Source organism: Mustela lutreola, chromosome 2 (genome assembly GCF_030435805.1).
Source record: "Mustela lutreola isolate mMusLut2 chromosome 2, mMusLut2.pri, whole genome shotgun sequence".
NCBI lineage: Eukaryota > Metazoa > Chordata > Mammalia > Carnivora > Mustelidae > Mustela > Mustela lutreola.
The window spans coordinates 11,533,552-11,555,943 of record NC_081291.1 but is presented as its reverse complement, the minus strand read 5'-3'; the positions used below and the strand labels follow the sequence as shown (position 1 = coordinate 11,555,943).

The window sequence follows — 22,392 nt, the reverse complement described above, 5'->3', positions numbered from 1 at the left end:
ACAACATTAAACAACAACAAATATAATGACAAGTAACAGTTCATCCATAACATTGGCTCAGGTTGCCTCACAAGTATAGTGGCCACAGGTGAGTGTTACAGGCATCACTGTCCATTGGCTGAACCTTAAAGGAGATGATGACAATTCAAGCAGAGACAGTCAAGTATCATATGGTTTCACTTACTTGTGGAGCATAAGGAACAACACTGAGGACATGGGGAGATGGAGAGAAGTGAGATGGGGGAAATTGGAGAGGGAGATGAACCATGAGAGACTGTGGACTCTGAGAAACAAACTGAGGGTTTTCGAGGGGATGGGGGTAGGGGTTGGGTGAGCCTGGTGGTGGGTATTATGGAGGGCAGGTACTGCATGGAGCACTGGGTGTGGTGCATAAACAATGAATGCTGGAATACTGAAAAGAAATAAAATAAAATAAAATGAAAAAAAAGGTCTACATCATTCAGAAGCGCAGTTAAGGAGTAAAAAGGAATGATAGCAGACCCAATGTGAAAACTGATTTTGTATTTTCCTCTATGGTGAAATTATATAAATGGCCTTAGATACCAAGTGTTAGTTTTATCCATATAAGTAATACAACTCATGATTATTCCTTCAGTAAGTCTAGGGAAATTTTACTTGGCATGATACATGCCATCTGAAAAGAAATAATTTTTCAGATATCAAAGTGGTCTTGTAAAAGAAACAGCTTTCAAATATTTCTTTTTTTTTTTTTAAAGAAGTACAGGCACTGAATATTTCAGTTTTATTCTTCAATTATAATATCCAGTCTAAATGTAACTAATCCAAGCTTGGGAAGAACTGTGGGAACATATGAGAATGTACCTAGTGGTAAATTGTCTGTTTTTCAGACAGAGCAGAAAGCTTACTAAATGAAGTATTCTGAAATTGAATAGAGAAGTTGAATTGTAAGAAATAGAAGTTTCTGGAAAAAGGAGCAGATTCTATGTCACAATGATAAAAAATCATGGGTTTGAGTCCTTCAGTCAAGGCACTTCTTCACCACCAGGACAATTGTCCCTTTTATAGGTGCCCTCCTGAAGAATCTTTCTAGAGCCTCTTTTATGTCTCTGTTCCTCAGGGTGTAGATGAAGGGGTTCAGCATGGGTGAGACCACCATGTACATCACTGAGGCTACTGCACTTGCGTGGGAGCTCTGGGTAGCAGCAGAGCTAAGGTACACTCCCAGGACCGTACAATAAAATAAGGAGACAACTGAGAGGTGAGATGCACAGGTGGAAAATGCTTTGTATTTGCCCTCAGCTGATGAGATTCTTCTTATGGATGAAATAATCTTAGAGTATGAACAAAGGATCCCAGCAAGGGGAGCACCAGCCAGCAGTACAGCTGAAACATATATCACTGTGTCATTAAGAAAGGTATTAGAACAAGCAAGTTGGATCATCTGATGGAGTTCACAGAAGAAGTGGGGGATTTCCACCTCTGAACAGAAGGAAAGATGCAACAACATCAAGCTCTGTAATAAGGAATTCAGAACACTAACGATGCAGGACACCAGAGCCAGGACTCCACAGAGCCAGGGGTTCATGATGACCATGTACTGCAGGGGGTGGCAGATGGCCACAAAACGGTCATAGGCCATCACAGCCAGGAGTAAGTCATCCCATCCTGCAAAGAGTAAGGCAAAGCAGATCTGGCTGATGCATCCTGTATAGGTTATAACTTTGCTCTGCGTCTGTATATTCACCAACATCTTTGGGATGGTGGTGGTTGTGAAACAGATGTCTACAAAGGATAGGTTGGCAAGGAAGAAGTACATGGGGGTGTGGATTTGAGAGTCAGAGCTGACAGCCAGAATGATGAGCAGGTTTCCAAACAGAGTGATCAGGTACATGGAGAGGAAAAGCCCAAATATGGGGAGCTGCAGTTCTGGTTTGTTTGATAATCCCAGAAGAAGAAATCCTGAAAATTGGGTATCATTGCCATGCCCTGTGTCATGGTTGTAGTGACTTGAAATTAAGAAAAAAAATGATTACTTTTAGCACAGACATTAGTAACATGGCAGAAGTGATATATTTACATGGGAAAATATATTTACATAGGTAAAAATGCAGACATTAAAGAAATTGGATTAAAGAAATTGGATGAGGTGTGCCCTTTACTGGGACTTCGGAAGACCTCAACACAAGGTGACATTTGAAGACAGACCTCAGGGAAATCTGCAGAGAAGACACAAGTTTATCTGCAGGATATGTGCCCTGCAGGAAAAGGAGCCAGTGCAAAGGCCTGAGGAAAGTACTTGTTTCAGACAGGTCTAAAAATGGAGCTAGTGTGGTCAGGAGACCAGCAAGAGGGAGAGTGATGAGTGATGATGTCAGGGAATGTTGAACAAGGTGGCACCTGAGATTTCAAGAAGGAAGGGAGTCTTTCATTCATGTGATATTCCTTGCACTTCATTAATTTTTCTCCTAGAAAAACTGTTAATAAATATGGATCCATTCCTTATTTTCAAGTGTTGGTTAACACTCTGGAGGCTGTATTTTAAGGGTACCATATTGGGACACAACAGACTCCTGGGGCCATGTAACTACCAGGCTCTTCTCACCTCCAGCTACATATTTAGGAAAGAAATGATATTAGTTAAGATCTCAGCATCAAGTTATCATTACCCAAAGGAATATAGAAAAGTCCCCACATTCCAGTTGGTAAGACTCCCATGAACATATAACTTGGTGCTTTATTTAAATATGACCAGTTTTTCCTGTATTTAGAGAACTACAAAAATTTTAAAGGAAGAGAAAAAGAAGGGGGAGAAAGGTCTAATAAGTCCAGATGGTCCCTGAGAGATCATGAAGACATGAAATATTCCCTGGTTCTGGCTGCCTTCCAACCCCTTGATGCCCAGAATAACTAATAAGGCAGCAAAAACCCATTAGTCCAAAAGAGAAAAGAGTGATATATTTATGGTGTCAAGACACCTTAATGTATGAACACCCACTAGATGTATGAATAAAAGGAAAACACATTGACTAAAGGAAATACACAAGGTACAAAAATAGAGGGTATTAGCCAAGATTAAATGGTAATATATTTTCCCAAATGATATTTAATGCAAAATTTTGTGATTAGTTAATGAATTTTGAATCCTGGATCTACCACACAGTAGCCATTTGAATTTGGGAAGACAACAAACTCATTCTAAAATTGTAATATTCTTTTTTTTTTTTTTTTTTTTTTTTTTTTTAATTTTTTATTTTTTATAAACATATATTTTTTATAAACATATATTTTTATCCCCAGGTCTGTGAATCACCAGGTTTACACACTTCACAGCACTCACCAAATCACATACCCTCCCCAATGTCCATAATCCCACCCCCTTCTCCCCAACCCCCTCCCCCCGGCAACCCTCAGTTTGTTTTGTGAGATTAAGAGTCACTTATGGTTTGTCTCCCTCCCAATCCCATCTTGTTTCATTTATTCTTCTACCCATTTAAGCCTCCATGTTGCATCACCACTTCCTCATATCAGGGAGATCATATGATAGTTGTCTTTCTCTGCTTGACTTATTTCGCTAAGCATGATACGCTCTAGTTCCATCCACGTTGTTGCAAATGGCAAGATTTCATTTCTTTTGATGGCTGCATAGTATTCCATTGTGTATATATACCACATCTTCTTGATCCATTCATCTGTTGATGGACATCTAGGTTCTTTCCATAGTTTGGCTATTGTGGACATTGCTGCTATAAACATTCGGGTGCATGTGTCCCTTTGGATCACTACATTTGTATCTTTAGGGTAAATACCCAATAGTGCAATTGCTGGGTCATAGGGCAGTTCTATTTTCAACATTTTGAGGAACCTCCATGCTGTAATATTCTTACCAGAATAGTGGCGGTAGTGGTATTCATCCTACTAAGATGGTCAATAGATTGAGTCCATATATATATAAAGTTGAGCAGAGTTCATTCCTCTTTTTTTTACTTTTTAACTTAACAGTATTCATTGTTTTTGCACCACACCCAGTGCTCCATGCAATACGTGCCCTCTCTAATACCCACTACTTGGTTCTCCCAACCTCCCACCCCCAGCCCCTTGAAAACCCTTACATTGTTTTTCAGAGTCCATAGTCTCTCATGGTTCACCTCCCCTTCCAATTTCCCTCAACTCCCTTCTCCTCTCCATCTTCCCTTGTCCTCCATGCTATTTGTTATGCTCCACAAATAAATGAAACCATATGATAATTGACTCTCTCTGCTTGACTTATTTCACTCAGCATAATCTCTTCCAGTCCCATCCATGTTGCTACAAAAGTTGGGTATTCATCCTTTCTGATGGAGACATAATACTCCATAGCGTATATAGAGTTCCTTCCTCTTAGTGTATCAATGGCTATTCTCTGTTCAGTTGTGTTTATATGTGTGTGTGTGTACATATATGGGGATTTGTGTGTTTGCATGTGCGTACATGCTTCATCTTAATGTAAAAGGCATGCTTACTGTGGACAGAAAAGAAAAAAATGGAATCCACTTCATAAAAGAAAAAAAAATGGTTTTAGTAGAAGTCCAGTGGTGGCTAATGTGGGAAAAGAGTATCAATAAAGAGTCTATCAGAAGACCAGTTTGCAGAGAGAAAAGGTTGTCAGTGTGAGTGCTTATGTTACATCAGACTCCAGGGATCCTATGTTGACTGCTCCACTGTCCTCCTCATGAGGTCCACCCCATGTCCCTGATATAATTGTGGATGATTTTGGGTCTTCTTATTTTCCTTAATGACATTCCTTCCTTTGTTATGATGGGCTTTGGGTTTTGATTTTTGTTTGACACAAAATCCAATGGGTCCTCACTTGGCCTGGTTTTCTGTTCCTTGTCTGTCATGAAGAAACCTTGTTAGACCATACTCTGTAAAGTCTGGCATGTTCTGTGACAATCTATCCCATTCCTATATATGATTTATCCTTGAAGACCTTGTGCTATGCTAGCACTTAATTCCCTGTTCTCCATTATAACCTATGATCCAAAGGAGCAGGGCATCTCTTGCTTTGTTTGACTCTTTGTGTTCACAAAAGTGCACATTTATATAGAAACACGTTTAAAAGAAATGAGAATTCATTAAATAGAATGCTAGGGAAAATAAATCAAGTTAAATATGGTGGATTCAAATAATTGTCTTCAACAAAATGAACAATAGTCTAATACTAACATCTTACAAACAAGATATTCAATAGCGACAATCACATCAACATGGGACTCTTGTTCAGGATAAAATGAAGTGAAAGCTTGGAGATAAAAGAATAGGAAAACATCCTCTTAATATACATTGCAAGGGATAGTAGCTAAAATTGTAGTTTGTCATATATGACCATGAAGGGACTCAATCATGCTTATGATAAAGATGCAAAAGATCTTCAGTTGAATACAAAAAAGTGTGTTTCACATAATGTCAGAAGGCAGTTGTTATTAAAAATAAACAAACAAACAAACAAATCTAATTCCAAAATATACAATGGTAGAAATAGGGACTATTAGATGTGCAATAAGATGACAATATGTATAAAAATCAACTCTTACTATTAAGAATGCAGAAGAATTTCAGTACTTGAAAGCAAGGAGGGGAACATGATGTGACCAACTGATAGATTTGACCACACGAAATAGGTAGGCTGTCACTGAATCCCATCAACACATCTATATACAATACAAAGAGTAAGAGGCAAACAGCAAGCTTGGTGAAAAAATTACCATTCTTTTTTTTTTTTTAAAGAATGTAACCAAAATACAATATAGACACCAGATTCCCAGTAGATGAAAGCAATGTACTTGTGAAAACAATTTGCATACAGGAAGTAAATGGAAAATAAAGCAAAAAAATATATTAGCCTCCTCAGTAATAAAATAGTGTCAAAGTGATTCTCTTTGGCATATCCCTTTTTGCATTTAGGTACATCCCCCTCCCCCCAGGGAATATCAGTGGGAGAGATGATACTGTAAAATGTATGTCTCAAAAACTACTGTCACAAAGTAGTATTACCTTCCATGGGGCTGGATCTTTCTAATAAGTACAGAACAAACTAAATATACCAATACCTGAAAATTAAAAAAAAAAAGTTCTTGCTCCCTGCTCATACCTCCAAGCCTAATGCCTTGTTTCCCTATTCCCTTAGCTGCAAAAATCCTTGAATATATTCTAATTTCACTGGAACCACTTTATGCCCCCTAGTCCTTACATTGTCTCATCCAACTGCACTTCCATTCCCACCGTGTATTTTTTTTAAAATTTTTATTTTTTTTTAAGTTTCTTTTCAGTGTTCCAGAATTCATTGTGTATGCATCACACCCAGTGCTCCATGCAATATGTGGCCTCCACAATACCCACAACCAGGCTCACCCAACCTTCCACCCCCTCCCCTCCAAAACCCTGAGTTAGTTCCTCAGAGTCCACAGTCTTTCTTGGTTCCCACCATGTATTGTTAACCATGATCTTATAATGCTGAGTCCAATGAACACTTCTTTCTAAAATATATTAAATAGGGTGCATGGGTGGCTCAGTCAATTAAGCATCAACTTTGGCTCAGGTAATGATCACAGGGTCCTGGGATCTAGTCCCACATCAGGGTCCCTTCTTAAGGGGGACATCTGCTTCTCCCCCACCCACATCCCCCTGCTCATGCTCTTTATTTCTTGCTCTTTCTCAAATAATTAAATAAAATCTTTAAGCTGAAATAAGAAACATAATAATTTGAAGATCTATATTCTTTAGAAAATATAACTAATAAAATATACTAAATTAATTATTTTTAAGCTTAGTAGTCAACCCAGCAAACAAAAATATAGTCTCTTGACTCTGGAATAGGCTGGTTGGGCTCTCAGTTGACCTCAGGTAAAGAGTGTCAGGATCCATTCTATCTGGTCCTTTCCTGAAATACCGGCTGAGCTCTGATACTCACCTGGGTTGGGTCTGCAGGATGAAAGTCTCTGTGTGGAGGTCCAAATTTGTCCCTGGATAGCTGACAATGGAGTCAGAAGCTCTGTTTCCTGAAAGGACAGCAGGAAGGAGTGAAGCATGGGTCCCCCAGCCAGACAGAGTACCCCAAAACAAGAACCATATCCTTTCCCACACAAGGATGCACCATGGTAAGAGATTGAAGCAGCGGAGATATTTACAGATCTCTGTCCCTGGTCATTAGGCACTGTTTGCATTGTTACCTCCACCTCTGAGCATATTATTCCCCTGTGGGCCACTGGTATGGATGGAAAAAAAGTTTTTTCCTGCCAATTCTATGTTCCCAGGAGACCAGATTAGTAATCAGGTGAATCTAGTTATTATTACCTTCTCCACAATCTTGCCTGCCTTCCAGAGCTCTAACCACTTTGCATCTTTTTTTTTTTTTTTTTTTTTATTTTTTTTTTTTATTTATTTATTTTTTTTATTTTTTATAAACATATATTTTTTATATACATATATTTTTATCCCCAGGTCTGTGAATCACCAGGTTTACACACTTCACAGCACTCACCAAATCACATACCCTCCCCAATGTCCATAATCCCACCCCCTTCTCCCCAACCCCCTCCCCCCGGCAACCCTCAGTTTGTTTTGTGAGATTAAGAGTCACTTATGGTTTGTCTCCCTCCCAATCCCATCTTGTTTCATTTATTCTTCTACCCACTTAAGCCTCCATGTTGCATCACCACTTCCTCATATCAGGGAGATCATATGATAGTTGTCTTTCTCTGCTTGACTTATTTCGCTAAGCATGATACGCTCTAGTTCCATCCATGTTGTTGCAAATGGCAAGATTTCATTTCTTTTGATGGCTGCATAGTATTCCATTGTGTATATATACCACATCTTCTTGATCCATTCATCTGTTGATGGACATCTAGGTTCTTTCCATAGTTTGGCTATTGTGGACATTGCTGCTATAAACATTCGGGTGCATGTGTCCCTTTGGATCACTACATTTGTATCTTTAGGGTAAATACCCAATAGTGCAATTGCTGGGTCATAGGGCAGTTCTATTTTCAACATTTTGAGGAACCTCCATGCTGTTTTCCAGAGTGGCTGCACCAGCTTGCATTCCCACCAACAGTGTAGGAGGGTTCCCCTTTCTCCGCATCCTCGCCAGCATCTGTCATTTCCTGACTTGTTGATTTTAGCCATTCTGACTGGTGTGAGGTGATATCTCATTGTGGTTTTGATTTGTATTTCCCTGATGCCAAGTGATATGGAGCACTTTTTCATGTGTCTGTTGGCCATCTGGATGTCTTCTTTGCAGAAATGTCTGTTCATGTCTTCTGCCCATTTCTTGATTGGATTATTTGTTCTTTGGGTGTTGAGTTTGCTAAGTTCTTTATAGATTCTGGACACTAGTCCTTTATCTGATATGTCGTTTGCAAATATCTTCTCCCATTCTGTCAGTTGTCTTTTGATTTTGTTAACTGTTTCCTTTGCTGTGCAAAAGCTTTTGATCTTGATGAAATCCCAGTAGTTCATTTTTTCCCTTGCTTCCCTTGCCTTTTGCGTTGTTCCTAGGAAGATGTTGCTGCGGCAGAGGTCGAAGAGGTTGCTTCCCGTGTTCTCCTCAAGGATTTTGATGGATTCCTTTCGTACATTGAGGTCCTTCATCCATTTTGAGTCTATTTTTGTGTGTGGTGTAAGGAAATGGTCCAATTTCATTTTTCTGCATGTGGCTGTCCAATTTTCCCAGCACCATTTATTGAAAAGGCTGTCTTTTTTCCATTGGACATTCTTTCCTGCTTTGTCGAAGATTAGTTGACCATAGAGTTGAGGGTCTATTTCTGGGCTCTCTATTCTGTTCCATTGATCTATGTGTCTGTTTTTGTGCCAGTACCATGCTGTCTTGATGATGACAGCTTTGTAATAGAGCTTGAAGTCCGGAATTGTGATGCCACCAACGTTGGCTTTCTTTTTCAATATCCCTTTGGCTATTCGAGGTCTTTTCTGGTTCCATATAAATTTTAGAATTATTTGTTCCATTTCTTTGAAAAAGATGGATGGTACTTTGATAGGAATTGCATTAAATGTGTAGATTGCTTTAGGTAGCATAGACATTTTCACAATATTTATTCTTCCAATCCAGGAGCATGGAACATTTTTCCATTTCTTTGTGTCTTCCTCAATTTCTTTCATGAGTACTTTATAGTTTTCTGAGTATAGATTCTGTGTCTCTTTGGTTAGGTTTATTCCTAGGTATCTTATGGTTTTGGATGCAATTGTAAATGGGATTGACTCCTTAATATCTCTTTCTTCTGTCTTGCTGTTGGTGTAGAGAAATGCAACTGATTTCTGTGCATTGATTTTATATCCTGACACTTTACTGAATTCCTGTATAAGTTCTAGCAGTTTTGGAGTGGAGTCTTTTGGGTTTTCCACATATAGTATCATATCATCTGCGAAGAGTGATAATTTGACTTCTTCTTTGCCGATTTGGATGCCTTTAATTTCCTTTTGTTGTCTGATTGCTGAGGCTAGGACCTCTAGTACGATGTTGAATAGCAGTGGTGATAATGGACATCCCTGCCGTGTTCCTGACCTTAGCGGAAAAGCTTTCAGTTTTTCTCCATTGAGAATGATATTTGCGGTGGGTTTTTCATAGATGGCTTTGATGATATTGAGGTATGTGCCCTCTATCCCTACACTTTGAAGAGTTTTGATCAGGAAGGGATGTTGTACTTTGTCAAATGCTTTTTCAGCATCTATTGAGAGTATCATATGGTTCTTGTTCTTACTTTTATTGATGTGTTGTATCACATTGACTGATTTGCGGATGTTGAACCAACCTTGCAGCCCTGGAATAAATCCCACTTGGTCGTGGTGAATAATCTTTTTAATGTACTGTTGAATCCGATTGGCTAGTATTTTGTTGAGTATTTTCGCATCTGTGTTCATCAAGGATATCGGTCTATAGCTCTCTTTTTTGGTGGGATCCTTGTCTGGTTTTGGGATCAAGGTGATGCTGGCCTCATAAAATGAGTTTGGAAGTTTTCCTTCCATTTCTATTTTTTGGAACAGTTTCAGGAGAATAGGAATTAGTTCTTCTTTAAATGTTTGGTAGAATTCCCCCGGGAAGCCGTCTGGCCCTGGGCTTTTGTTTGTTTGGAGATTTTTAATGACTGTTTCAATCTCCTTACTGGTTATGGGTCTGTTCAGGCTTTCTATTTCTTCATGGTTCAGTTGTGGTAGTTTATATGTTTCTAGGAATGCATCCATTTCTTCCAGATTGTCAAATTTATTGCCGTAGAGTTGCTCATAGTATGTTCTTATAATAGTTTGTATTTCCTTGGTGTTAGTTGTGATCTCTCCTCTTTCATTCATTATTTTATTTATTTGGGTCCTTTCTCTTTTCTTTTTGATAAGTCGGGCCAGGGGTTTATCAATTTTATTAATTCTTTCAAAGAACCAGCTCCTAGTTTCGTTGATTTGTTCTATTGTTTTTTTGGTTTCTATTTCATTGATTTCTGCTCTGATCTTTATGATTTCTCTTCTCCTGCTGGGCTTAGGGTTTCTTTCTTGTTCCTTCTCCAGCTCCTTTAGGTGTAGGGTTAGGTTGTGTACCTGAGACCTTTCTTGTTTCTTGAGAAAGGCTTGTACCGCTATATATTTTCCTCTCAGGACTGCCTTTGTTGTGTCCCACAGATTTTGAACCGTTGTATTTTCATTATCATTTGTTTCCATGATTTTTTTCAATTCTTCTTTAATTTCCCGGTTGACCCATTCATTCTTTAGAAGGATACTCTTTAGTCTCCATGTATTTGGGTTCTTTCCAAACTTCCTTTTGTGGTTGAGTTCTAGCTTTAGAGCATTGTGGTCTGAAAATATGCAGGGAATGATCCCAATCTTTTGATACCGGTTGAGTCCTGATTTAGGACCGAGGATGTGATCTATTCTGGAGAATGTACCATGTGCACTAGAGAAGAATGTGTATTCTGTTGCTTTGGGATGAAATATTCTGAATATATCTGTGATGTCCATCTGGTCCAGTGTGTCATTTAAGGCCTTTATTTCCTTGCTGATCTTTTGCTTGGATGACCTGTCCATTTCAGTGAGGGGAATATTAAAGTCCCCTACTATTATTGTATTGTTGTTTATGTGTTTCTTTGATTTTGTTATTAATTGGTTTATATAGTTGGCTGCTCCCACGTTGGGGGCATAGATATTTAAAATTGTTAAATCTTCTTGTTGGACAGACCCTTTGAGTATGATATAGTGTCCTTCCTCATCTCTTATTACAGTCTTTGGCTTAAAATCTAATTGATCTGATATAAGGATTGCCACTCCTGCTTTCTTCTGATGTCCATTAGCATGGTAAATTCTTTTCCACCCCCTCACTTTAAATCTGGAGGTGTCTTCGGGCTTAAAATGTGTTTCTTGGAGGCAACATATAGATGGGTTTTGTTTTTTTATCCATTCTGATACCCTGTGTCTTTTGACAGGGGCATTTAGCCCATTCACATTCAGGGTAACTATTGAGAGATATGAATTTAGTGCCATTGTATTGCCTGTAAGGTGACTGTTACTGTATATGGTCTCTGTTCCTTTCTGATCTACCACTTGTAGGCTCTCTCTTTGCTTAGAGGACCCCTTTCAATATTTCCTGTAGAGCTGGTTTGGTATTTGCAAATTCTTTCAGTTGTTGTTTGTCCTGGAAGCTTTTAATCTCTCCTTCTATTTTCAATGATAGCCTAGCTGGATATAGTATTCTTGGCTGCATGTTTTTCTCGTTTAGTGTTCTGAAAATATCATGCCAGCTCTTTCTGGCCTGCCAGGTCTCTGTGGATAAGTCAGCTGCCAATCTAATATTTTTACCATTGTATGTTACAGACTTCTTTTCCCGGGCTGCTTTCAGGATTTTCTCTTTGTCATTGAGACTTGTAAATTTTACTATTATGTGACGGGGTGTGGGCCTATTCTTATTTATTTTGAGGGGCATTCTCTGAACCTCCTGAATTTTGATGCTTGTTCCCTTTGCCATATTGGGGAAATTCTCCCCAATAATTCTCTCCAGTATACCTTCTGCTCCCCTCTCACTTTCTTCTTCTTCTGGAATCCCAATTATTCTAATGTTGTTTCGTCTTATGGTGTCACTTATTTCTCGAATTCTCCCCTCGTGGTCCAGTAGCTGTTTGTCCCTCTTTTGATCAGCTTCTTTATTCTCTGTCATTTGGTCTTCTATATCACTAATTCTTTCTTCTGCCTCATTTATCCTAGCAGTGAGAGCCTCCATTTTTGATTGCACCTCATTAATAGCTTTTTTGATTTCAACTTGGTTAGATTTTAGTTCTTTTATTTCTCCAGAAAGGGCTTTTATATCTCTCGAGAGGGTTTCTCTAATATCTTCCATGCCTTTTTCGAGCCCGGCTAGAACCTTGAGAATTGTCATTCTGAACTCTAGATCTGACATATTACCGATGTCTGTATTGATTAGGTCCCTAGCCTTCGGTACTGCCTCTTGTTCTTTTTTTTGTGGTGAATTTTTACGTCTTGTCATTTTGTCCAGATAAGAGTAAATGAAGGGGCAAGTAAAATACTAAAAGGGTGGCAACAACCCCAGGAAAATATGCTTTAGCCAAATTAGAAGAGATCCAAAATCGTGAGTGGGGAGAAAGGGGATAAAAAGAGGTTCAAAAAGGAAGAAAGAAAAAAGAAAAAAAAAAAAAAAAAAAAAAAAAAAGAAAAGAATTTTTTTTTTTAAAAAAGAAAACACCTAAGAAAAATGTAAAAAAAAATATATATATATTAGATAAACTAGTAAAAAATCGTTAAAAAAGAAAAAGGTAACAGTTAAAAAAAAAAAAAAATTTTACCCGAAGGCGAGAAAAAAAAAAAAAAATGAAAAAGAAAAAATTAAATTAACTGCAAGACTAAAAAAAATCACAGGAAAAAAGCCATGAGTTCCGTGCTTGGCTTTCTCCTCCTCTGGAATTCTGCTGCTCTCCTTGGTATTGAAACCGCACTCCTTGGTAGGTGAGCTTGGTCTCGGCTGGATTTCTTGTTGATCTTCTGGGGGAGGGGCCTGTTGTAGTGATTTTCAAGTGTCTTTGCCCCAGGCGGAATTACACCGCCCTTACCCGGGGCCGGGGTGAGTAATCCGCTCGGGTTTGCTTTCAGGAGCTTTTGTTCCCTGAGCGCTTTCCGTAGAGTTCCAGAGGACGGGAATACAAATGGCGGCCTCCTGGTCTCTGGCCCGGAGGAGCCGAGAGCCCAGGGCCCCACTCCTCAGTGCGCCCTCAGAGAACAGCGCCCAGTTACTCCCGTCTGCCTGACCTCCGGCCGCGCTCCGAGCTCACCGAGCCTGCGACCGGTTCAAGGTAACACGGAGCTGCGAGCTTACTGTCGGCTCTGTCTCTGTAGCCGGCTTTCCCGTTCCAATACCCGCAAGCTCTGCGACACTCAGACACCCCCGATCCTTCTGTGACCCTGCGGGACCTGAGGCCACGCTGACCCCGCGTGGGCTTCGCCCCGGTTTAGCCTCTGGAGCGATGTCCCTCAGCGGAACAGACTTTTAAAAGTCCTGATTTTGTGCGCGGTTGCTCCGCCGCTTGCCGGGAGCCGGCCCCTCCCCCCGGGGTCTATCTTCCCGTCGCTTTGGATTCACTTCTCCGCCGGTCCTACCTTTCAGAAAGTGGTTGTTTTTCTGTTTCCAGAATTGCTGTTCTTCTTCTCTTCGATATGCCGATGGATTTTCAGGTGTTTGCAATCTTTAGATAAGCTATCTAGCTGATCTCCGGCTAGCTGAAGCAGTCTCAGCTTGCTACTTCTCCGCCATCTTGACTCCTCACCACTTTGCATCTTATCCCAGTTTTTAGTTAATGTTTTCTCCAAATCCAAGACTGAGGAATTTACTTATCCAGGTCTCATGGACCTCCAATCTACTGTTTTATGGCAGAGAAGATCTCCTTATATCTCTAGAAAATTTCTGTTCTTCTATTCAACAGTTGAAAGGGGTATGTTAATTTGTGATAAACATATGGATACAGTGCCCTTGTCTTCATGATGCTTTTGACTGATCAATCATGTGAGTCATACTGATGACGCAAATTCAGAATTGCTGTTTAGTGCTCAATTTTAAATGTTTGTTAATTATAAGATATTTGGATTGCTTTATGTGCCATACACTGAGGTAGGATCTTATTTGGATTTTTTTTTTCATTTTTGCAAAGTCCACTTTGTAAGGTCTGTACTATAATTAACCTTAATCTACACTTGAAAAGTGGAGTTCAGAGGTGTCAAATGAGCTACCCAGAGTTAAGAGTTGAGGGAGGAATGAGCTTGGACTGGAACTCCACCAAGATATGTCTAGTTCTCAAACTATAGGTCAGTGGTTCTCAACCAGTGGCAATTTTGCCTCCAGAGAACACTTAACAAGATATGAAGAAATCTTGGTTGTCATAACTAGGGAGGTGCTACTGGCACCTAGAGACTTGAGTCCAGTGGTGCTGCCCCATATCCCACAATGCACAGGATGACCCCCACCACAGTGAATTATCTACTTCAAAAGTCAACAGTGAAGAGGATGAGAAACACTATTTTAGACCTGAACTTCTACAACACTAACATGTGTTTGATTCACTTGAGGATCCTGTTCAATATCAGATTCTGATTTGGCAGAATATGGGTGAGGCTCAGAGATCCTGTAATTGCAACTGTTTCCCAATTGCTACTGATGCTACCAGTCCTGGTCTATAAACCAGTCTTTGAGTAATAAGGCTGTGGTTCAGTGTTTGAGTCAGGGATAGTTATTTTTAGATCTTGTCTACCAAGAATCCACATGCTCACCTCAGGTTTGACCTCAGGTGGTCACCTGATGTACTCAGTAGGTGACCTTGTGCATTCCTAAGTTTATGTGTGTTTCTTGAGTATTTCCCTCCTGTACCATGCTGCCTCAGGGGGGAGATGATTCCAGATGGACGAGATGCATAAAGCAAGGTATAGGGAAAATGTATGGGGCTTCCATGCCTTCTCAAGGTATACCATTCTACCATTCTCCATATGTTCACCAACCTGAGTGTTCTCTGAATCATTCTTTTGGGTTTCATGGAATATTCCTTATACAGACATGATTGATTAAATCATTGATGATGAGACTCCATCTCCAGCCCCTCTCCCATCCCAGGAAGTGAGGGAATGGGAACTGAAGTTCTGGTTCTCTAATCACATTGTTGGTCTTCCTGGCAAGCTGCCCCTCTCCATAGGTACTTTCCTAAACTCACTTCATTAACCTGCTGAAAGACATCTTTATGGCTCTCATCACTTAGGAAATTCAAATTTTTAGAAGCTCTATGCTGGAAATGGGGATGAAGACCAATATATATATATATATATATATATATATATATATATATATATATATATGTGTGTTTGTATATATATATATATATATATATTTTAGCATAAATTACAATATCACAGTTATAACTGTAGTACTGGAAGAAGCCTTGATTGGAATTCTGTCACAATGTTTCTTGTCTCAAACTCTGGCACAATGGTTCTCAACCAGACATGATATACCTTTGGGGATATTTGGGTCATGTCTGAAAGGATGCAACTAAACATTTATAATCCCAAATATTTATCCAGCTCCAAATATAAACATTGGGAAGGTGAGGAATATGATTATAGAGCAGCACTTTTCTACCTTCATTATGCATACAAATCATCAAAGTTTGTAGCTAAAACCCAAATTCTGACTCATCAGTCTCCTGTGGGCCTAGGGACTCAGCATTTCTAACAAGTTATTGGTGTTGATGCATAGATCCAAGTCCATGGGGCACAGTTTGAGATCAAGGCTGTGTTCCTGTATTAGAAGATGGGTACATAGTTTTAGGTCTTCTCCACAAGGAATCTTCTGTGTTTGTAATTAAAAAAAAAAAAAAAGAAAGAAAGGTTTTCACATATGTCTATAGGGTTTGATATATTCTGTGTTCAATTCTTTTATATAAAGGCTCTTAAGTGGCATCAGAAAATTTATATATGAAGAAGACTTTATAGTAGGCAGAATATGGGCTTCCAAAAGATGTCCACTTCTTAATCCAAAGAGCATTTGAAAATGTTTGTTTCTCTTGCAAGGAGAATTAGCCAGAAGATGGAAAAAGGGTACTAATCACCGATTTCAGTATAAAAACATTAACCTGGATTATCCAGATGGACTAGTGTAATCACAATGGCACTCTAAATGTGGAAGAAGGAGGACAAAGAATTGGAATCAGAGTGACATTTTCAGACTTTGGGCTGTGGGCTTTGAAGGTGGAAGAAGGGCCACCAAACAAGAGAGTCAGATAAGAGATTATGCTGAGTGAAATAAGTCAAGCAGAGAGAGTCAATTATCATATGGTTTCACTTATTTGTGGAGCATAACAAATAACATGGAGGACATAGGGAGATGGTGGGGAGAAGGGAATTGGGGGAAATTGGAAGGGGAGATAAACCATGAGAGGCTATCAACTCTGAAAAACAATCTGAGGGTTTTGAAGGGGCAGGGGTTGGGAGGTTGGGGGAGCCAGGTGGGGGTATTATGGAGGGCAGGGATTGCATGGAGCATTGGGTGTGGCACATAAACAATGAATTCTGTTATTCTGAAAAGAAATTAAAAGAAAGGCAGATAGCCAGTGAAAAGTGAAATAAGAAAGAGAGTGAATTCTTCTCTGGAGTATCCAGAAGGATCACAACTTGCAGATTTCTTAATTGTAGCCCAATGAGACCCATTTCAGGTTTCTGACTTTCTAGAAACTTGTGATAAATCTTTGTTTTAAGCCATTTCTGTGGTGGCTTATTATAGCAGGAATTAAATACAGACATTTGTTCAGAAAAATGTTGCTTGTAGGAATGGAGTTTGAGCCTTTCAACTCATTCAGTGAACTCCCCTTGGATGAAGGTATTTGGTATTGCAATCCCACCTTAAATGGAAGGAGAAAATCAGTTTCAATCTGGAGATATTCTTTCCCATTAGCTGGATGGTGATTTCCCACTGCAGAAATGCAAATGTGGTTTTGACTCTAGGCCTTTGAAGATTTGAGATAGAAAAGCAATTTATTATTAAAATTAAGATCACCTATTTTATTTTAAATGTTTGTGTCAAAATTCCTCATTTTTTTTCTATATTATGTTGATGCAAATGTTTGTTTCATTTGTATCTCCTCTAACTTTCACGTTTTCTTTCAACACAATAGATGGGATTTAAATCAGTCTCTCTGAAATTTGAGAAAGATGACTGAGGATCATAGGGGAGGGGAGGGAAAAAGGAAACAAGATGAAACCAGAGAGGGAGACAAATGATTAGAGACTCTTAATCTCAGGAAACAAACTGAGGATTGCTGGTGGAGAGGAAGGTGAGAGGGATGGGGTAGCTGGGTGATGGACATTGGAGGGGGTATGTGCTATGGTCAGTGCTGTGAATTGTATAAGACTGATGAATCACAGACCTGTACCATTCAAAAAAATAGTACATCATATGTTAATAAAAAATAAAATAAATTAGTCTGTGTCTACATAAATGTTTATGAATGTGTTTATTTGGTAGATATATACAATGTGCACACACATATCCATAACTATACTCTTAACCTTGAATGTTTTCTTGGAACTCATTAGGTGCTTGTATGCATTTCATTTATTCCTCACAACATTTCTGAAGTTGGGGTAATGAACCCACATTGCCTTTAGAAATAAGGAAATTGGGGGAGACAAGATGGTGGGGAAGTAGGAGGAGGCGCCCTTTCAACCTGTACCCTAAAGTGAGCTGATTACCTACCAAAGAACTCCGACCACCCATGAAATAAGCCTGAGATCAGAATAATACAAGGTCTGGATCTCTACAGGGGCAGAAGACACCAGTGGGCAGGTAAAGTGGAGTGGGAACATCTGACTGATATCGGAAGATAAACAAAAGGGGGAGGGAGTCACCAGAGGCGACTGGAAAGTAATACCCCTAATAGGAGAGTGCCCTGCATCTGGGAACCAGCATTAACTTGGAGACTGGGTGAAACACTCAGAAAGAGCAAAGGATTGTGGGGGCGTGTGTGTGTGGAAATTGTGGGAGTCGGGGTGGCTAGGGACAGGAGCTTAAGTCACCAGACCCAGGACAGCTTCCCCTGGTGCTGAGCCAGAGAGAGTGCAGCAGAGAAACCAGGTCTTGGTCCATGAGCCACCAGCGCGCCCGAGATTGCATGGGGTCCGGCTCCTGTGAGGGGCTGGGAGCCTCGCCAGATGGCAGAATGCTGAGCCGTGCTACAGAGCCTGAGACACGCGTGCCCCTCACCCTCCTCTGAGAGAGGTGGGCAAGGCTCACCTGGCGCTCTTAGACCTGCACCATTGTTTCAGAGCCTGAGACAGGCTCCTGCCCCAAACTCTCCCCTGAGAGAGGTGCACGAAGGCCCAGCCTGGTGCTCTTGGACCCGCGCCCTGCAATCAGAGCCTGAGACGCGTGCATGACCCACAGCCTCCCCTGAGAGAGGTGTGCGCAAGCCCGGCGCTAATAGACCCAGAAAGACCAGGCATTCCCATACTGGGCCAGTGGGAAAATCTCAGGGTGCCATCACTGCTTGGAACCTCTCTGGCGGTCTGGAGCTGCCCAGACAGCTGCCACTGCTGTGGTTTTGTGTACAAGCAGAAGATCCTGCATCACCAGGGACCATGACTCGGAACCTGCTCTGCCAGCAGCTAAAAGGGAATTTAGATGGGCTCGCAGCACCCACAGGAGAGCAGACTGAGGCTTCTCTCTGAAAGGGAGGTCAGGGTGCAGTTTGCTTTCCTCTAAACCTACAAAAACCATCAAAAGTGGTCAAGGCGAGAGAGAAAAACAAAAGTGAACAAATGTAAAAACCTCCAGAGAACAAAAGCCTGAAAAAACCGGTTTCCTCAGAGCCCACCGCCTTGAGGGGGGCAGCAGGACTTAATTCAGGGAACATCATTGACTGAAAACCCAAGTGGCAGGCCCCTCCCCCAGAAAACCAACCAGGAAAGAAAAAAAAAAAAAAAGACTGCAAGAGAACAACCACCAGTACTTCATAGGACAACTTTAATTTTTAATTCGTTCCCACTATTCTGGCTCATTTTTAAAAAAATATAGATAATGTTTTAATCTATTTACCATCACAGTGAGATGTCCAGTACATCAAATTCCATAATAACTTTCTAACCTGAACTTTTTCATACATACACCTGTGTTTTTCTTTTGAATTTCTATTTTTTAAATTTCTTTTTTTAAATTTAGTTTAGTTTAGTATAGCTTATTCCTTTTTAATTTTTATTTTCTAATATTCATATAGAGTTAAACTTCAAAGTAATTCCCTTTCCTGAATCAAAACTATCCCTATAGGTAAACCAATTTATAATCCTCCTTTATCTTAGGATTTGAGTCCTTTAACAAAGATATCAAGATACATCCAGGAATAATCAAAACAACCTTCCTCGCCACACTGAGAATTCATAACCACTCTCCCATCTTTTTCTTCCACCAGTGTCTCTGTGTCTTTGTGTTTGTACTGATAATATATACATCTTACACTTGAGGTTCTTTTTGACGAGGTTCTTCCTTTATTTGCATATATATATATATTTTTTTTTTCTCTTGTCATATATTTTTATCAGTCTTTTTGTTTGTCTGTTTTTGTTTGTATACTTTATAAATCCTACCTTGGGACACATTTGGTCTGAACTTTTTCTTTCATCTTCCCTTTCTTTCCTGTCTCTCTCTCTCTTTTTTCTTTTCTTTTTTTCTCTTGTTTGGGTGGGGAATCCTGATTACTCAGAATACTGAGATTATCCCCTGCACATTCTCAGATCACAATGCTTTGAAACTGGAGCTCAATCACAAGGAAAAGTTCAGAAGGAACTCAAACACCTGGAAGCTAAAGACCACGTTGCTTAAGAATGCTTTGATCAACCAGGAGATCAAAGAAGAACTGAAACAATTCATGGAAACCAATGACAATGAAGACACTTAGATCCAAAACCTATGGGATACAGCAAAGGTGGTCCTAAGGGGGAAATACATAGCCATCCAAGCCTCCCTCAAAAAAATTAAAAAATCCAGAACAAAGCAGCTGTCTCTACACATTAAAGAACTGGATAATCAAAAACAAATCAAAGCAACTCCACACATAAGAAGGTAAATCATCAAGATTAGAGCTGAGATCGATGAGGTAGAAACCAGAGATACAGTAGAATGTATTAATGAAACTAGAAGCTGGTTTTTTGAGATAATAAGATAGATAAACCATTGGCCAAACTAATCCAAAAGAAAAGAGAGAAAGCCCAAATTCATAAAGTTATGAATGAAAAGGGAGAGATCACAACGAACACCAAGCAAGTAGAAACAGTCATCAAAAGCTAGATACCAATGAGCTAAGCAACCTAGATGAAAAGGATGTATTCCTGGAAAACTATAAACTCACCAAATTGAACAAGGAAGAAATTGACAACCTGAATAGACTGATATCTATTAACGAAATTGAAGCAGTGATCAAAAACCTCCCAAAAAACAAGAGCCCAGGACCTGATGGATTCCCTGGGGAATTCTAACAAACTTTCAAAGAAGAAATAACACCTATTCTCCTGAAGCTGTTTCAAAAAACTGAAGCAGATGGAAATTTCCCAGACTCTTTCTAAAGAGCCTGCATTACCTTGATCCCCAAATATGGATGCTAAGACTCTCAACAAGATTCTAGCAAACATGAAACAAGATGGGATTGGGAGGGAGACAAACCATAAGTGACTCTTAATCTCACAAAACAAACTGAGGGTTGCTGGGGGGAGGGGGTTTGGGAGAAGGGGGTGGGATTATGGACATTGGGGAGGGTATGTGCTTTGGTGAGTGCTGTAAAGTGTGTAAACCTGTTGATTCACAGACCTGTACCCCTGGGGATAAAAATATATGTTTATAAAAAATAAAAAAATTAAAATAAATAAATAAATAAATAGGCAGGAAAAAAAAAAGATTCTAGCAAACAGGATCCAACAGACATTAAAAAGATTATCCACCATCACCAGGTGGGATTCATCCCTGGGCTACAAGGATGGTTCAACATTCGCAAATCAATGAATGTGTTAGAACAAAGTAATAAGAGAACAGAGAAGAACCACATGGTTCTCTCAATTGATGCAGAAAAAGCATTTGACAAAATCCAGCATCGGTTCCTGATTAAAAAGCTTCAAAGTATAGGGATAGAGGGAACATTTCTGAACTTCATCAAATCTATCTATCAAAGACCCACAGAAAATATCATCAATGGGAAAAAGCTTGCAGCCTTCCGTTGAGATCAGGAACACAAAAAGGATACCCACTCTCACCACTCTTGTTCAACATAGTATTAGAAGTCCGAGCAACAGCAATCAGACAACAAAGAGAAATAAAAGCTATCCAAATAGGCAATGAAGAAGTCAAACTCTCTCTCTTCACAGATGACATGATTCTTTATATGGAAAACCCAAAAGACTCAACTCCCAAACTACTAGAACTCATACAGCAATTCAGCAATGTGGCAGGATACAAAAAAAAAATGTACAGAAGTCAGTTGCTTTCTTATACATTAACAAGGAAAATACAGAAAGGGAAATTAGAGAATCAATTCTATTTACTGTAGCACCAAGAACCATAAGATACCTGGGAATAAACCAAACGAAAGAGGTAAATGATCTGTACTTGAGGAACTACAGAACACTCATGAAAGAAATTGAAGAAGACACAAAAAGATGGAAGACCATTCCATGCTCTTGGATCGGAAGAATAAACATTTTTAAAATGTCTCTACTGCCTAGAGCAATCTATACTTTTAATGCTATTCCGATCAAAATTCCACCGGTATTCTTCAAAGAGCTGGAGCAAATAATCCAAAAACTTGTATGGAATCAGAAGAGACCCTGAATCACTAAGGAAATGTTGAAAAACAACAACAACAAAAAAACTCGGGGCATCACGTTACCTGATTTCAAGCTTTACTACAAAGCTGTGATCACCAAGACAGCATGGTACTGGCATTAAAACAGACGTATAGACCAGGGGAACAGAGTAGAGAGCCCAGATATGGACCCCCAACTCTATGTTCAAATAATCTTCGACAAAACAGTAAAAATATACAGTAGGAAAAAGACAGTCTCTTCAATAAATGGTGCTGGGAAAACTGGGCAGCTATATGTAGAAGAATGAAACTCGACCATTCTCTTACACCATACAAAAAGATAAACTCAAAATGGATAAAAGACCTAAACGTGAGATAGGAATCCACCAGAATCCTAGAAGAGAACATAGGCAGTAATCACTTTGATATCAGCCACAGCAAGTTCTTTCAAGTTATGTCTCCAAAGGCAAAGGAAACAAAAGGGAAAATAAACTTTTGGGACTTCATCAAAACCAAAAGCTTCTGCACAGCAAAGGAAACAGTCAAGAAAACA

At 39.6% G+C, this 22,392-nt stretch overlaps 1 protein-coding gene across 1 annotated transcript; it reads right to left on the bottom strand.

Annotated features, from left to right (window-relative positions):
- Positions 1-1,000: 1,000 nt before the first annotated feature.
- LOC131823125 (olfactory receptor 7A17-like) lies at positions 1,001-7,181 on the bottom strand. Its single transcript, XM_059159100.1, has 3 exons — positions 7,112-7,181; positions 6,929-7,016; positions 1,001-1,988 (listed from the first exon to the last, which is right to left on the bottom strand). Exons 1-3 carry the CDS (start codon positions 7,179-7,181, stop codon positions 1,001-1,003), a joined length of 1,146 nt encoding a protein of 381 aa, XP_059015083.1.
- Between the last annotated feature and the right edge of the window lie 15,211 nt (positions 7,182-22,392).

Coding starts and splice junctions, on each gene's coding strand:
- LOC131823125 (XM_059159100.1), bottom strand. CDS start 7,181: ATGCAAACAGTGCCTAATGACCAGGGACAGAGATCTGTAAATATCTCC. Junction 7,017..7,111: donor TGCTTCAATCTCTTACCATG/GTGCATCCTTGT, acceptor CTGTCCTTTCAG/GAAACAGAGCTTCTGACTCC. Junction 1,989..6,928: donor ATCCTGCAGACCCAACCCAG/GTGAGTATCAGA, acceptor CTTAATTTCAAG/TCACTACAACCATGACACAG.